This window comes from Lissotriton helveticus, chromosome 6, assembly GCF_964261635.1.
Source record: "Lissotriton helveticus chromosome 6, aLisHel1.1, whole genome shotgun sequence".
Lineage (NCBI taxonomy): Eukaryota > Metazoa > Chordata > Amphibia > Caudata > Salamandridae > Lissotriton > Lissotriton helveticus.
In genome coordinates this window covers 42365170-42383437 of record NC_136067.1, presented here as the reverse complement: position 1 = coordinate 42383437, position 18268 = coordinate 42365170, and the positions used below count along the sequence as shown (strand labels likewise).

Here is an 18268-nt window from a genome sequence, read left to right as displayed (position 1 = left end):
AATGATATGTGCATATTGGGTTGCATGCAAAGGAAGGGCCAGGGTGTCCAGTGTGAAAGTCCAGTTAATGGCCACAGGAAGGAAGGTGGTGTCATGTGGTCACAGTCAGGTCTGGGCAGGAACACCACCATTATACATTCTCACGTTTAAGCTTGACATCTTTGTCTGCACGTTGACACTTGACACACTTTTTTGCTTGCGCACTTGTATGGATAATGTTGTATGAAATAACTTTGCTTACATTTACACATCTTCGTAGGCACATTATCAGAGCCTTGAACATTCTGCACGAAAGCTAAAGTTCAGTTTAGGATTAGTCGTGTATGTCTCCAAAATGGAGATATCACACTCCCTATGGGCACTATAAGCTCTGGCTTAACATTTCCCCAATCATGCGGGTCCCACTTTGGTGATGATAGGGGAACAAAGGGGCATATTACCAAGGGGGGCAATAGGCAATTATTGCCGATGTAGCAGCTGTTTTAGGCCGCTAAGTGGCGATAATTCTATCGCCCTATTAGCAAGCTGTCGCTAACTGATGTTAGCGACAGCTTTTAGGCGATAGCGAGCAGTTTGCGGCCCGCTTTGCATGTCAGCGATGTTTATCGCTAATGACATGCAAAGTGGGCGTACCCAACCTGTTAGCGACGGAAAGCAGTCGCTAACGTCGCTATCGCCTATTAACAAGGCAGACGTAGCGATGGAAATATTCCCGCTAAGCGCGAATATCTCCAAAAACGAACACCTGCTCAGACCAGTTCTTAGCCATGTTATACAATGGGAGGTGGATAACATGGCTAAGAGCATTTAGTCGCTAATGCGTGAATATCGCTCTATTCTCAGCGATATTCACGCATTTCGCCGCTATCGCTGGATATATTAGCACAATGGAGAAAAACGTTGCTAATAGCATGTTTTCTCCGCTAACATATCCAGCGATAAAAAAATGCGCTAAGCGCATTTAGCGATAAATATCGCTATTCCTTGGTAATATGCCCAAAAATCGGTGCAAGATGACAAGCACAAAAAGCTTTACTCAGGCTAAGCAAGCCCTGCTTGATCCAACATCTTGGCGAATCATCCTCATGCTCGATCACTGCAATAGCAGTTTGGTTAACAAAGTAGGAAAACAATCAAAGTTGGTGCAAAGAGGCGTGTGCTCATCAGACAGGGCCACAATTTAGCTCATGTGCACCTACACAGCAAAGACCAAAAAAGCTACCACCACCCACCCAGGGCGTGTAAAGAGGGGTCAAAGCAAGACTACACCTTTGAGGCTCTAGGGTGGGGATATCAAAGTATATATCTCCTTCTCAGGCACACCAGATCTACAATGTGAGGGATCCCTAGAGGGGAACATCCTTTACAACGCACCTTTTTCAACGCTGTACCTTTACCACGCAGGTATCACAACGACTTGCGCTGGGGGGGCGCTGTAGGATAGGGAATAGTTTAATTTACTATCCAAAACCTTCCCTACTATCCACGGGGACTGGAGTCGGAATAGTAAATTAAACTATTCACTATCCAGCACCTCCCAAAGCAAGTCGTTGGAACGACTTGCGTTGTAAAACCTGCGTGGTAAAGGCATGCATTGTGAAAGCATGCGTAGTAACAACATACATCCATCCCTAGAGATCAGGAGCTCCACAAATGTTTCCCATAAGTAAACATACAGTAGAGCCATGAGATAAAAGCTAAAAGTGCCTTGGGTGGCAAAACTGCCTGGGGTAGTTCTGTCCTTTTTCCACAACAGCCTTATTTAACCCATTGCCTCAAGGATCCCTTTGTAGCGATGAACACAGCTGGTCAGTATTGGAGGTACAAGAATGGAGAGCCCTGAATAACCATGTGTCTTTTCTTGTGTTGTTTCAGAAGCCTCCTGAAGAGCTGCTGCTTTCCCTTTCTGTCATCTACACCATCGGTTATGCACTCTCCTTCTCGGCGCTTATCATCGCAACGGTGATCCTGCTGGCATTCAGGTACCAGTGGAGCATGTTTGAAGCTTGCATGTACGGTCTTTGGATACTAGACTGGGACACTTATCACCTGGAATAAAGCCGTTGCAGTTACTCATGTGCATTTGTATGAAATATGTATAATATCTGTGACCATACTCACCGGCGGAAGAGGGGTAGGTCGGACGGAGAGGACACGGGACTACACAACCTTTAAACTACAGGGGTCGTTACCCGATGTACTACCCGCCGGGTACTGTTGTTGTGCTGATTCCTGACCATTTAGGCAGATACAACGCAACACAGGTACAACATTGTTTTCACTTTATAGTTAGTCATGAATACTTAACTTAGGAGAACACTTAGTGTAGACAGTTCCCCTATAAATATTAACTTCCGTCTTAGGTCCTGATGAATCGCTAGTCATTGTACGTCTGCGAGAAACATCTCGACCAATTCCTGCACACACTAGTCGAGTCTCGAATAAGGGAACATAATATTCCATCGAGTACAGGCTAGTATTTTTCTTATAACCCCTTCAGTGCTCATGACGAGCTCAGCTCGTCATGAGCTACACCTCTCCGGTGCTCATGACGAGCTCAGCACGTCATGACCGCGCCCGTTCGATGGAACGCTTGCACGCTGGGCTGATTTCCCTGCTGTGCTCAGCGTTCCATTGAAACGGGCGCAGTGAGCACCGGAGAGGTGTAGCTCATCGTGAGCACCGGAGCGCCGTACGCGCACCCCAGCACAGTGGGGTAATCCCGCCAGCACTGAAGGTGTTAATTGAAGCAGGGGACCCCCAGAATAAACCTGATCCTGGTACTCCTAGCCTCATTTTAATTCACTAGAACGTCTACACCATCCTGGCCCCACACCCACACCTCACCTAAACGGCTGTTGGATTGAAGATCTCCGCTAAAGAGCCCCTCTTTGAGGTGCCGCCCGTCGGGTATTGCACCGCCGACCCAACGAGGAGCATTGCCAATGATGAAGCATGACACCTGCAAGGGTGTGTGGGGGCATTGTATCCAACTAAATGGATGCCCAACTGTAGGACTCCACTGAGACCCTACTGCTTCCAAACACCTGTGTGACCCATACACTCATTTCCACTAGGAACAGCGCAGTACCTTGTTGTTGATACCATACTCACCTACTCAGCTGTTCAGAACTTGTGAACATTTATAGAATGAACACACCCAGAGGTACACACAAAGAAAGGAGAATAACAAACATCTTCTATTGGTCCTTTCGGAATCCCTCTTGAATATCATGACTTGTCTGCCAACCCCTTTTTTGACATTGAACTTTTCCTAGGTCAATGCATCAGGGGCGTAACAAAGGCCCCCCCATGGTGCGGGGATGGGGGGGGGGGGCAGCCTTCCCTACATTTGAAGGGGCGGCCCCACACTGCCTGAGCAATGCACATCACGTCTGTGTAACTTCAGCCTTTCTGCAGATCTCGGGCACAACAAAGAAACAGTTACAATTTAATAGCTTCAGTTTCTTGACAGCTAGAGGGGCCAGGAAGGAAAGACACTCCAGCCTGGAGTGCAGAAAGGAGCGGTAACCAGGAGAGGTCAAAGGGCAAATGGCAGTTCAATGGACTCCTCTCTCTCAAAAAGAGAAACAAAGTACCAAGTTAAATTGTTTCTCTTCAGTCACAGCCAGGCCGGAAAAAGGAAGGGGGTGGGGGCCCCAGAGAGAGCATTCCCCACAGGGCAGGGCACTGCTCAGGACCCTGAGAAGGAAGGGGGTGGGGGCCCCAGAGACAGCATTTCCCACAGGGCAGGACACTGCCCAGGAGTCAGACCCTGAGAAGGAAGGGGTGGGGGCCCCAGAGAGAGCATTCCCCACAGGGCAGGGCACTGCTCAGGACCCTGAGAAGGAAGGGGGTGGGGGCCCCAGAGACAGCATTTCCCACAGGGTAGGGAACTGCTCAGGACCCTGAGAAGGAAGGGGGTGGGGGCCCCAGAGAGAGCATTCCCCACAGGGCAGGGCACTGCTCAGGACCCTGAGAAGGAAGGGGGTGGGGGCCCCAGAGACAGCATTCCCCACAGGGTAGGGAACTGCTCAGGAGTCAGACCCTGAGAAGGGTGGGGGTGGGGATGGGGGGGGGGCCCAGAGAGAGCATTCCCCACGGGGCAGAGCACTCCTCAGGAGTCAGACCCTGAGAAGGATGGGGGTGGGGGGACCCAGAGACAGCATTCACCACAGGGCACAGCCTCTGAGAAGATTTGGATGAGGCAGCACAGAGGAGAGTTGACAGGGCCAGAGAAGGATTGCAGCTCCCTCCAGAAACAGGATCTGCTGGGAGGCATTGGAAGGTAAACAAGCATTTGCAATATATGGTTTTGTAATATAAGTTTTTGCATATATGCAAATCATATATGGTTTGGATTGGAATAGTTATCTGTGGAATTGTGTTGTTTGGATTGGATCTGTGTAGTGAAATAATGTGGCATGGTGTGTAGTGTGATTATGTGGATAGTAATTGAGTGGTATTGAGTGTACTGGAATTATGTGGAGTGGGATTGCGTGTCATGGAGTGGGATTGTGTGTCTTGGAGAGAGATTATCTGCAATGGTATTGTGTGCTGTAGAGTGTAGTGGTGTTTACTTATGTGGTGTGTTGTTAAATATTGTAGCATGATGTGGAATTTTGTGGTGTAGATTAGATGTATGTGGTGTGCTGTGTAATTGTGTTGTTGGTTTGAATTATGTAGTTTGTTGAATTATGTGGTGTGGAATGGAAATGTGTAGAGTTCAATTTGTGTGACGTAGAAGTGTGCGATGTTGAGTGAAAATTATGTTGATTGGTATTAGGAATGTTGCTAGTTGGTGCTGAGTGGTATTATGTGTAGTGTAATTATGTTGTGTGATCAATTCTGTGGGGATGAATTGTGTGACGTGTGGAATTATGTGGCATGGTGTGGTGTATAATTGTGCGGAGTGAAATTATGCAGCATGTTGCGGAGTTGTATTTTGTGGAGGGTAATGAAGTGTTTGGGAGTGGAGTGTAAATATGTTGTGTGAAGTATAACTATATAGGTTGAAGTGGAATTCTGTGTAGTTGAATTGTGTTGTGTGAAGTATAATGATGTGGTTTGGAGTGGTATTAAGTTGTGTGGAATGTTATTATGTGATGTGGAATTATGTGGTATGGCGTGAAGTGGAAATATGTGTTTTTTAATTTTTAGGATTGCAATTATGTTTTATGGAATGTTGTAGGGTTAAATCATTTATAGTAGGGTTCTCTGGCATGGAATTTTGAGATGTTCAAATGTGCTGTGTGTGATAGACCTAGCATAGCTGCCAAGGTTTCACATTGCGATGTGTGACATTTTCATAATTTCAGTGTCATTATAAGTGACATTTCAACATGACAGGGGCGTAACAATCAACCACATTCCAAATAAATTAAAGGAAAACGGTATTTAAAAAATGTGTTTAAGAATTACTTAAGATCATCAGGGTAAGACATAGCAGAGCTGGCTCTAAAAGGAGCCCCCTAAAAAGGCTGGGGCCCTGGGCCAGAGCCCACTTTGCCCATGTCTTAAAACGTCTCTGTGTGGCTGGCAGTGTCCCATGTGGTGATCTGACTAGAAGTGCTGCTACGGTCCATTTAACGCTCTGGTGTCCCTTGAGAAGTGCTGCACTCTCCTTTTAGGCGCTACGGGGTACAGTTCAGAAGTGTCGCCACTGTCCATGAAATGCTTTAGGACCTGCATGTACTGCCTATTAAATGTTACGAAGTCTGCACGGATTTATGTATGTACTGTCCGATTTGTGTATGCACTTCACATTGGAATGCTGTGTTTCTTTTTAGAAATGCGGTTCTGTCCTATGAAATTGTCTGAGATCTGTTTGGGTGTGCCTATATTAGACCTTGAAACGGTTGGGACTTTCTAATATGTTTGAATATGTTTGCACTGCCACACGAAATTCTTTGGAATCTGTTGATACTGTCCAAAGAAATGTTTTGGGAACTGGTTGTACTGCCCCATAAAATGCCCAGGGATATGTTTGTACTGCCCCATGGAATGCTTTTAGATCTGTTAGTGCTACTGTCCAGTGGAATGCTCTTAGGTCTGGTGGTACTACTGTCCAGTGGAATGCTCTTAGGTCTGGTGGTGCTACTGTCCAGTGGAATGCTCTTAGGTCTGGTGGTGCTACTGTCCAGTTGAATGCTCAGGGATCTGTTTTTACTGCCCCATGGAATGGTGTTAATTCTGTTGGTGCTACTGCCCTGTGGAATGCTCAGGGATCTGTTTGTTCTGCCCCGTGGAATGCTCTTTGGTCTGGTGGTGCAACTGCCCCGTGGAATGCTCAGGGATCTGTTTTTACTGCCCCATGGAATGGTGTTAGTTCTGTTGGTGCTACTGCCCTGTGGAATGCTCAGGGATCTGTTTTTACTGCCCCATGGAATGGTGTTAGTTCTGTTGGTGCTACTGCCCTGTGGAATGCTCAGGGATCTGTTTTTACTGCCCCATAGTGCTACTGCCCTGTGGAATGCTATGTTTGTACTGCCCCATGGAATGCTTTTAGATCTGTTAGTGCTACTGTCCAGTGGAATGCTCTTAGGTCTGGTGGTACTACTGTCCAGTGGAATGCTCTTAGGTCTGGTGGTGCTACTGTCCAGTGGAATGCTCTTAGGTCTGGTGGTGCTACTGTCCAGTTGAATGCTCAGGGATCTGTTTTTACTGCCCCATGGAATGGTGTTAATTCTGTTGGTGCTACTGCCCTGTGGAATGCTCAGGGATCTGTTTGTTCTGCCCCGTGGAATACTCTTTGGTCTGGTGGTGCAACTGCCCTGTGGAATGCTCAGGGATCTGCTTTTACTGCCCCATGGAATGGTGTTAGTTTTGTTGGTGCTGCTGCCCTGTGGAATGCTCAGGGATCTGTTTGTACTGCCCCGTGGAATGATCTTAGGTCTGGTGGTGCAAGGTTCTCTTTGTAGTGCCTATGGAATGTTCTGGGATACGTTTGTGTACTGTCCCATGAAATGCTATGGGCTCGGTCTATGCTGACCCACAAAATGCTGTGGAGTCATGTTGGATGTATTGATACTGTCCCATAAAGTTCTGTTGAGAAGTGCTGCTTCGTGTCTTAGAAGATGCTCTTAGATCTGTTTGTGTTTTCACTATTCCACCGCACGTGCAGCAGACTCGCAGAGATCGGCATAATTTGTACTGCCCCATCAGCAGTGGCAGATGCCTGCTGAGACTACTGGCGCTGCCTCTGCCCCACTAAATGTAATCAAATTCTTCGGAAAAGTGCTTCTGCCGGTCCGTGGAAAGCATTGCAGGTATGTTAAGACGTGCCCGGGGTGTTCCGTTAAAAGTGTGCTAAGTGTCAAGCGCGCACTGTCCCTTTAACACCTTGCCTGCGATGACGATTCTTCCCCGGTGCTGAACATTCCATTTGCGGGTGTGGTCATAACGGAACGGTTCCGTCATGAGCACAGTGCGACCTATGCTCATGACGGAACCGTTCCGTCATGAGCATCAAAGGGGTTAAACGTGATGCACCGTTCTAGATGCTAAGTGCTGCTACTATAACATAACATGTGTATTTGTAAAGCGCACGTATCTTGACGCTGAATATCAGATGTTTCTTATTACCCAACTCAATGGTACTCATTTTATCGACCTCAAATGGATGAAAGGCTGAGTAGACCCACCGGGATTTGAACCTCTGACCATGAGGTCGAACACAGGCCCCTGCAGTGGAAGCGTTAGTCCAATGAGCCACCAAACCTGGCTAATTGCCAATGAAAGTGCTTGAAGGGGTGAAGCAGGCCGTGTCCCTTTAAATGTGATGTAGCTGTGGATTTGAACTGCTATCACTGTCCCATTGGTGCGGTTACAGGTTTTGGTTGTGAATTGCCGGTAATTTGGCTGCTTTATTCTTCGTAGTGTATTGAGTGAGTTACTGCGTTTGTAGCTGCTGTTATCATGTCACTGTTAATTCATTCAGGACAGTGGGAATTTTGCAGGCCATACAAGCAGGGAAGAGCCAATGTATTTACATGAAAGTGCCAGCTCTATCTGTAAAGTGCTGCTACTGACTAAATGAATGCTGTCATGTTAGAAAGTGCTTGGATCGCCCCATGTAAAGTGCTGTGTTCCTCGTTGTGAAAAAATTAAAAGTGCCTTACGCCCACCTAGGCAGTAGTGTAAGAATAGTTTTTTTATTTATTGTTTATGTTGGCCTTCATGTCCTTTTCTTTAACATCCATGGTGTTCTTGCCGAGTGTTGTGTGAGTGACTTTGATGTATTGGTCAAATCTTTGTGTCTATATCCAACAACGAAGAATTTTATTTATTTTTTAGAGTTTTCAGTCGGACAGTTTGTCAGGTCTTCCTATGACGTGTATATGACGTTGACATGGTCTTGTGTGCTTCCAGACTCCATTGGATGATTATCAGTGTCACTTCTACAGCGCATAACAGTTTAGCTGCAGATGAGTATGACAGCCTCGGCCACGAACAAGGATGTATGGCGGCCAAAGCAGTGTTGGCAAGTGTTGGCTGCAATGGGTATCTTCATATAAAATCCATCAGCTAATGGACAGTTCCTGTGGCATTGTGACCTATAGAAAGAGCGGGTCATCCCTACATACTCCATTGGGGCCTACAGCTGTAGTCTTGGACACAAAGACATGATGGCCAGTCCGGGGCATGTCAGCAAGAGGACTTCATGGGTCACACCTTCTTGAAGGTTTGCAGAACACTAGCCATGAAAGGACAGATGCTCATTTAACAGATCAAACATTTATTTTTTAGTTTTCATTTTGGTTTTTTTTGCATCAACGTAGCAGCTAATGGGTAGCGTAATGTGTCTTCGATTGTTGACGGTGGGACACTACTCAAGCTTTTGTCTGTCCCCTTGAAAGCAGAAACACTTCCCTAGTTACACAGGTGGTATAGTCCAATTTTCCCAATTGATAAGTGAAATTTGTGTTACAAAATCATCAAAACCAGGTCCTGTTTTTCAGGAATTTGTGATTGTGGCCCATACATAGTAGAGATGGGGGGGGGGAAGGGGGTCTAGAGTCCAAGGAAGTAATACTAAGGCCTAAGAATAAGCAGAGATCAGCAGCTGGCTGACTTGACTCAAAACGGGGACATTTCCTGAAAAGATCAGTGTCTCTGAAAGCTTGTGAGGGTTGGGACAGAGTCAGTTGTTTCTCAGGCAAACTTGCTGGGTTTTGCTAGTTTAATGGTTAAATTGGTTTGAATGGATGAATAGATGGGGTTGGATAAGTGGGTGGGTGGATGGGACACTTGGGTGGTTTAGTTGGATGGGTAAGGATGGATGTGTTACGACTTGTGGATGGCTAGGGGTGAATAAAAATACAAAAGACAAATGTGTAGCATTTGACTCGAAAATGGTCACACAAATGTGTCCGATATTGGCACAGCAATGACGTGATTAAAAATGCTCCCGCCCTCGCCTTCATAATTGTGAGCATCCTCATAATGCGGCCATATTGCTCTCGCTGGCTGTTGCTCACTCATATCCATTAATGATTTTTGCCAGGGCAATTATGTCTGCAAGTGTATGGTTTTTACACCAGTTCTTTGGAATTGCCAAAGAAATAGTATTGGGTCATTCCCCATTAAGCTTCTAGTGCCAGCCCTCTGTCTGCGAGTAGCATGTGAGCTGGTGGGATTTAAATGTCCCCCATTGCATTACGCTTCTCTCTTCTCACAAAGGGGAGCAGATGTTAAGCGTCTTGCGACATCTTTGATGGCATGTGCGAGCTATATCATAAATGTGTGCAGTCAACACGGTCCTACACGTTTCCTCAGTGGGTTCCGCTTTTGAATCCAGTCCTGGATTTGCTCTGGTAAGCGCTCGGTCAGCATGGGCCCTTGACCATGAGGGATCATCCACCTTGTCCCACCTCTAAGGACCATCGGAGTTTCAGTGGGTGGTAATCAGATAATTTAGAATCAGAGAGGGCATCATGGTGGGGCGGCTGGGGCCCGGTCGGCAATAAAAGTAAAACATATTGTAGGGCGGTACATACTTCACCCACTTTCCAACTCATGCCGGTCTTACACCTGAAGGAAATTCGCCCGCATATACTATAAAATCAATAGATCAATCTACAAGCAAAATGAAAGCCTTTCCAAACTATATCTAGATTTTAGTATTTCTACTAGTGGTTGTCTAATCTCACATTGGGGCTCTAACGGAGCCAGTATATATTGATGAACATCATGATCCCTGTAATAGGCAATGTTTCCTTAATTCACTTACCGCTTTAACTAGTTTATCTACTTTAGTTGATCATTGTTGTACTAAATCCTATTTTACGTTATCAGTGACATTCTAAAGTCTTTAATGTGGCTTTAAGTTTGGCTGATATAAGTTTGCTGTGCTCTCATTTCTCACGTATGTCTCAGTCATGTATTAGTTATTCCTGGAAGACATTCCGGCAGTTTGGCCACTCACCCTCCAAAACTTAGAGCTGCCTTTATCACATGCCTCAGAGCATTCTACGAGGAGCAATATGTAAATATACCTATCTTTGATAAACGCGGTACTTCTACCACTTGTGTGTTTAACCTGAGGAATTGCTGGACTGAGATGTCGAGATGATATACTGTAGGTGGTGGGCAAGGCTGCCGAGGGGGGGGGTGGGGGGGGCCTCCATGAGCTTTGCAGGGGGGCCTCCTCAAATTTCGTTACGCCACTGCAATGCATGCCTTGCAGTCCGGTCAACATAGGTGAAGAGGTGACAGAGTACAGACTTGGCTCAGAGTTAGCATTTTTTCCTGAGCAACAAGGCAGTCCTTGGAGACAGTAAAAGAGAGGGCGAGGTTGGTGTCCAGGCTGAATTCAAGGGACTTGGAATAGAGTGACAGCTGAGGTTCGAAGCTGTCAAGATTCATGTCATCGAGCCAGGCTTCTACTGCATCTTGTTTGTTGTTATTGTCAGGATGGCAGGAGACACTATGAAGCGCTAGGAAACTGCACAGGTGATAGCAATCTTTCGTGACCTGAAGGTGCCCATGCAAATAAACTGGCACTGGTTGGAAAGATAGGAGGAGAACCAGTGAAGGATGCTGCCAGTGAATGTCATTCAAGTCTCCAGGGTGTGCGTAAGAGAGTGGGATATTTGACTGTGTGAGAGGTAAATGTAAATGTCATGGTACTTATAGAGCACACTGTCACCAGACGGATACCTTGCGGTGTCGCCTATTTGGCTTCCTGGCACTGTACGCATACCGCTGTGGAACCCCTCCTGGCTTTCCCTGTGAAGTGTCCACTCCTGGGCACCCCCAAGGTGAAGCCAGGCATCCTTAGCGCTGTTGGGGCCGGTGTGGAGGCTAAGCAAGCTATTGCCCAGAGTTGCAGAGTGGGACCCATGATTAGACTAGGCACGAGGCGAGAATTATCAGGTCCGAGGAAATTGAGCCCAAGACCCGCCGAGGCGGGAATTGAACCCTGGTCCCGGGATAGACCTCTGCATCAGGGTCTGCCGCTCCAACCATTGAGCCACACTTCTCCACTATATTAGGAGACAAAGGTCATCTTCATCACTGGGGTCAGGAAGGCATCACTTACGATGCATAAGGCTGCAGTCTCATTGCTACAACGGGATCTGAGCCCGACATGTAGTCGTGCAGAAGATGGTTCACTATGCTGTGGTCTTGGAGTTGAACAGACATTACTTTTTCAATGATCTCGCTGATGAATGGTAGGAGAGTGACGGCCATTGGTTGGCGAGGTCATCAGGATCTAGTGCAGGTTTCTTTAGGAGTGGGAGGATCTGGCCGATCTTGAGAGCTTCTGAGTGAGGGAGTAATTTACGATGGTAAGCAGAAGGATGATGGAAAGACGTCATCTTCATAAGAAGTGGCTTTCAGGGAGTTGAGTTCTGTTTTCCTTCCATTTTCTTTCCGGTCTGTGAATGTATCGTTTATTGTCAGCAAGGTTTTAGATTACAAGGATGCTAATAGCTTTGACTTGCACTTGTGTGATGTAATTGGGTTGTGAATGTTCACATAGCTTTCACAAAAGTTCTTGAAGTTGTTTGGAAGGTGTCAGACGTGGAGGGTGAAAGGTGAGTTCAAGCATTAGGTTGTCTATGGAGAGGTCTTCAAAGCATCTGAAGGTTTGAATTTCTCTTTTGTGTTAACCATTCTTTGTGGCTTGAATGCTAAGCTTGGAGCGAAGAATGGCAAAGTGTACGGTCGAGTACCGGGTTATGGGTGGTTTGCATTAGATTGTTTGTGATGTTAAGAAAATGTTGAGGATGTGGCCTTTAGAGTGTGTTGGTTGTGTGATAAGCTGTACTATGTAGAGTGCATTGATGAGGGTGAAGAGGGTGTCTCAAGTTTTTTGTTGAGCCTGTGTTGTATGGGAGGTTGAAGTCACCCAAGAGGGTGGGGTGGGCTTGCTGGATGGATGGGTTGGTGAGGAGATCTGGGAATTCATCAATGTACTCCTTGTTATGTCCGGTAGGCTTGTAGATGATATGGACGTTGATGGTCGGAGTTACAGAAAGTCAGAAATGGCATGTCAGTAGTTCCATGGAGTTGAGTGTTACTTGTTTGCCTAAGGTGCAGGATCAGGAAGACTTATTAATGACAGAGAGGCATCCTCTCGTCTTATGTGCCCGGTGCAAAGGATGTCTAGGATGTGCAAGGATGTGAGTGTGAAACATGTTTCTGTGATGAAGCCATCAAGCCTGCTCTAGGTTAAACGCTCGGCAATGTGGAGGAGTGTGGCTCAATGGTTAGAGCGGCAGACCCTGATGCAGAGTTCTGGCCTGGGACCAGGGTTCAATTCCCGCCTCGGCGGGTCTTGGGCTCAATTTCCTTGGACCTGTTAATTCTCGCCTCGGTGCCTATTCTAATCACGGGCCCCACGCTGCAACTCTGGGCAATAGCTTGCTTAGCCTCCACACCAGCCCCCACAACGCTGGGATGCCTGGCTTCACCCTGGGGGTGCCCAGGAGTGGACACTTCACAGGGAAAGCCAGGAGGGGTTCCACAGCGGTATGAGTAGCAGAGCCAGGAAACTGAATAGGCGACACCGCAAGGCGACCGTCTGGTGGCAGTGCGCTCTATAAGTACCATGACATTTACAATGTCTGGTGGATGGAGTATCGCAGAGTAAGTATTAATGAGCATGAGTTGGGTTGTGTGTTCTGTAGTTTCAGATGATTTCTGGTCGGTAATTAGTGCTATGTGTACAAGATTGCACCTATGCAGTGTGCAAATGCTATGTAAGTGTTTGGGTTGTCTGAATTCTGGTTGTGATTTTATGGATTAGCAGTATCTGGTGCTGGGTGAGGCACGTCATTTTATCTTACCTTGTAAGTGTCAGTAGGACAGGGGTTCTGACCCAAGGCCCTTTCTGGTTCCATTAGGCCCAAACAGGTGATACAATTGTCTGTGTCTGACCTTTGCTGGGAATGCCAGGACGATGGGAGGCCCCGAAAAGTTGATGAAAGTATGGAGAAGGCAGAAAGTGTTGTCACTTCTTGTGTAGATGTATAATGAAAGACAATGATGTCACTTCCTGTGCCAAAGGATGATGGGAGATGATGTCCTCTTGCTTAGCTTTTCCATTTAATGACGGTTTTGGTGGCAAACCATTGATATCACTTCCTGTGTAGATGGATCATGGGACATGCAGAGGTGCCACTCCTGTGTAGATAAAATATGGGAAATGAATTCCTCTTGCTTGGCCTCTTCTTCTAAAGATGGTTTTGACAGGAAACCAGTAATGTCACTTCCTGTGCAGATGGATGATGAGAAATCCAGTGATGTCACTTCCTATGCAGATGGATGATGAGAAATTACATCATCTTGCTTGGCTTTTTCTTTTAAAGATGGTTTTGGTTGGAAACCAGTGATATCACTTCTTGTGCTGATGGATAAAGGGAAATGCAGTGGTGTCACTTCCTGTGTTGATGGGTGATGGGAAATGTAGTTCTCCTGCTGGCTTATTTTAATTTCTGTTTTGATGGGACATCATTGATGTCACTTCCAAATGCAATGATGTCACTTCCTATGCAGGTGAGTGATAGGGTCACAGCACCGGGGCTGATTAGAAACCCCTCTGAGGTAAGCGGCTTCGTCTAGAAACTCAGGCTATAGCTTCCTAATGCAAACAGTCCAAAGAAAACAAGCATACTGTTCACAACAGACACCAGTGCAAGTACCACAGAGGACTAGTTCTCGAAGAAGAATGTCCTTTCCAGCCAGAGGATATCTTCAAGTTTTGTAGAACAGTAAAGAGTGGTGCTGGCCTAGTTGAAGAAAAAAATAGCTTTCTAATTTAAGGCATATTACTAGCCAATCATAAATTATTTCCCACACATAACACACCTGCTTCATTATAATCTGATGTTAAATCCGGTCATTTTTGGTTGCAGAGTGGTCAAATCATAAAGCAAAATGAAAGTGACAGGGAGTCCTTTCTAGATAATAAAAACCTCCTAAAGGACCGGAAGTTCCCACCAAAATGTGTGTTGGTGAAAGGAATAAGCAAGCTTTCCTGCAGATATCTGCAGCCAGAGACAATGAAAGCTTGAGATTGGTACCTCTGGTAGGTCGGTATTTAGAGAGAATATCAGAAATGGAAATATCTTGGACCAAAATATTGTGTCAAGAATATTGAGGACACAAATATTGTGAGGGCCTGTTTCTGTAGGTAAGCAAAGTTTTAGTAAATATAGCTCCACATATATGCAGCAGCGGCTTCTCCACTAAGGTGGAGGAGCGTCGCTCCACTGCTCTGTGAGCACTAGTTAACCCCATCCATGCTGCCGTCGGCCATTGGCCGACGGCAGCGCTACCTCGCTGGTGCTGCCGTCGGCCAATGGCCGACGCGGCCCCAACCGTTTTGCGGAAGTGCCGCACTTCTGCAAAACGGGCGGCGCAGCCAACGGGTTAAAGGAAAACTGAAATGATAATAACCAACGTTATTATCATGTTAGTTTTCTGTTTCCTGATGGAGGGTGGGGCTGTTCTGCTGTCAGAGCAGGGGCCAGGGGGAGGAGTGGTTTGCCCACTCAAAGGGCTCATGAATGTTTGGCCCACTGTCTTATTCATGCGCACTTTGCATGTTCCCTACCTAGGCTGTATAACAGCCTGGATGGAGAACATGCCCAGGGTCCCATTCTCTATCTGAGCGCTGAACCACGGCACTCAGACCAATCACAGCGCAATATTACTGCGTTGTAATTGGCTTAGAGAAGCCTGGGAGACTGGGTGCTTCCTGTTGCTGGACTCCAGACATGAAAAAGAGAAGAAGAGGACAGAAGAGCGGTGGCGGACAGCTGGCTGTAGCCAGGTAAGTGTTTTCTTTTCTTCTTTTTCATTCCCTCCCCGCCCCACCACTCGGTCCAATAACAGTCACTCCTGAATATATGTACCGTGACGATATATATATTCAAGTTACATAGATGTGGAGTTAGGAATAGTACATCTATACTTACCTATTTTTATTTACCTTCTCGATATTTTGGTCCTCGATATTTTTGACACGATATTATGTCCACATAATATTTCTGTTTCTGATATTATGTCAGTGATCCGGTATGTCTGGAGGCCAGACCCAAACTATGTCACTTGTAACAAAGACTTGTTGTAAACGGTTGTATGTCAATACAATGCGGTGTTTACACCGCACTACCATTACAACGCTGGTTTTACAACGTAAGTCGTCACCACTACTTGCGCTGTAGGGTGCTGGACTTAGGAATAGTAAGATTTACTATTCCTACACCAGCCTACGTAGAGTAGGGAAGGTGTTGGAATAGTAAATCTACTATTCCTTAGCCTAGAGCACCCTCCAGCGCAAGTCGTGGTAACGGCTTGCGTTGTAAAACCAGCGTTGTAATGGTAGTGCGATGTAAACACCGCGTCGTAATGGATGTTCCCCGTTGTAAACCGCAGCTATTCCTTCTAATTTGGCTTCCACTGTCCAGGGTTAAACAAACCTGCTCAGCCCTTCCTGACTCGGTGAGTTAATAATGAGAAGATAGTACACAGGGAGGTTGGATCCATTGCGTACTCACACTGACGGTGGCCGGATTGGTTAATCACGTTCTTTTCGTGCAGTATGTCATAGTGCAAGAGATTTACATACAGGTATGTTTATTACATCAGTTATCGACATGTGTCGGCTTGTAATAGATATGTTAATTTTCTAGGTATTTTTGCAAAATGATAATGTGTGAACAGTTCATGAGTGTAATTAAGGATATTTTAATGATTTAGGCATTGTGTGGCATTGATGGGACATGCTTGTTGTGTGGTCACTCTGAGGTTACTCCTCGTTGTCCCTGTGCATTCCAGTTCCTGCAGTTGTCTGTCCCCTCCCCTTCTCTACCCTGACTCTCATGGTTTACTTGCACATTCATCCTGTGGGATGGATGTACGTTGTTACAACGCATGCTTTTACTACGCATGCCTTTACAACGCAGGATTTACAACGCAAGTCGTTACAATGACTTGCGTTGGGGGGCGCTGGATAGTGAATAGTTTAATTTACTATTCCAACTCCAGTCCCCGTGGATAGGAGGGAAGGTGTTGGATAGTAAATTAAACTATTACCTATCCTAGAGCGCCCTCCAGCGCAATTCGTTGTAATGACTTGCGTTGTTAATCCTGCGTTGTAAAGGCACTGCGTGGTAAAAGTTGCGTCGTAAAGGATGTTTCCCTGTGGGATCTGTCTCTCCACCCAGTATCTCAATCACAAGGTGGGACTACCCTTGAGTGAATGAGTTTAGTCATATATCCCTAAGTGTGCCTTGCAATACTTCACTACTCTTTCAGTGTCCCACATTGCTTGATGTCGCTTGTGTGTAGGCGTCACTGAATCGTGCTGGGGTTTGGGATAACGGCAGGCATGTTCATTGTTTATTTGTAATGCGCTTTGGATTAGGTTATGACTTGCTCCTGTGGGTATGTGCTGGACTAGCATATGTAAAGGAAAGCTGGTGGTGATGTTGGGATTGGATTGTAGTTAAGTCTAGCATCTTGGATGTGGAACGGGTTGTGGTCCCGTGCCATTCCTGGGCAGCATTATCTTCTGTACATCCATGTGGAGGTGGACTGCTCCGGATGTCTGATGTTACAACGCATACTTTTACAACGCATACCTTTACAACGCATTTTTTACAACGCAACATCCATTACAACGCATTACATCCATTACATGCATTACAACGCATGCCATTACAACAAATTTTTAAAAACTACCTTTACAACGCATTCCATTACAACGCATACTACCTTTACAACGCATACTATTACAGCGCATAACATTACATTGCATGTATGGTAGGTATTGGATAGTGTAGGAGTAAAAATTACTATTCTAACTCCAGGGGGTGCAACAGTAGGGTAAGTGTTGGATAGTGTAGGGGTAAAAATTACTATTCTAACTCCAGGGGGGGTGCAACAGTAGGGTAAGTGTTGGATAGTGTAGGGGTAAAAATTACTATTCTAACTTCAGGGGGGTGGAACAGTAGGGTAAGTGTTGGATAGTGTAGGGGTAAAAATTACTATTCTAACTCCAGGGGGGTGCCACAGTAGGGTAAGTGTTGGATAGTGTAAGGGTACTATGCGTTGTAATGTTATGCGTTGTAATGGTATGCGTTGTAATGACATGCGTTGTAGTGGTATGCGTTGTAGTGTCATGCGTTGTAATGGTTGCGTTGTAATGGCATGCGATGTAATGTAAATGTTTTGTTGTAATGGTAGTGCGTTGTAAAAGTTGCGTTGTAAAGGTTGTTTCCCGACTGCTCCTAGACTGCATTTGGTAGCTGGGCGCTTCCCTTAGCATGTTACCTCATCATGGCCATGATACTGGCATCTGCGGTGGCTTGTCACACTGCTCTCTGAATGCGCTGTGCCTTAGGCGGAAGGGTAGAGCAACTACCCAGGAGGTCATATCTCCTGTTCAAGCTTGAATGTTTTTGGTTCAAATCATTTTATTGTTACTATTGCAAGGTGGTACAGAAAAACAAGGCAGTAATAGTGAGCGTCGCAGTGACCCCAAGGCGAGCGAAGAACCTTGACAACATAAACCAAGCCCATCAACCACCCCACCCTCCTAGGAGTATGCACAGCAAAAAACCTATCAAGATATGGCACTACCAATGCCCCTGAATTACCCAGAGTCCTCTCACGGCCTATGAGGGGTCACTCACATCTGTCAAGCATTGCAATCTCAAGTATTTGGGGCAGGTCAGTTCTCAGAACTCTGCAGAAAGGAGAGCTGTGCATGGGTACCATAGGTCCCTGTATAAGTGGGGAAGCGTGGCTCAAT

General features: G+C 46.2%; 1 protein-coding gene across 1 annotated transcript in view; it reads left to right on the top strand.

Moving 5' to 3' along the window:
- Positions 1-18268, top strand: part of GLP1R (glucagon like peptide 1 receptor) — a 730702-nt gene that overhangs the window by 306384 nt on the left and 406050 nt on the right. The window contains exon 4 of the mRNA XM_078647341.1: positions 1879-1982. Coding sequence (XP_078503467.1) covers positions 1879-1982 — 104 coding nt within the window. The remainder of the gene's footprint in view (positions 1-1878; positions 1983-18268) is intronic.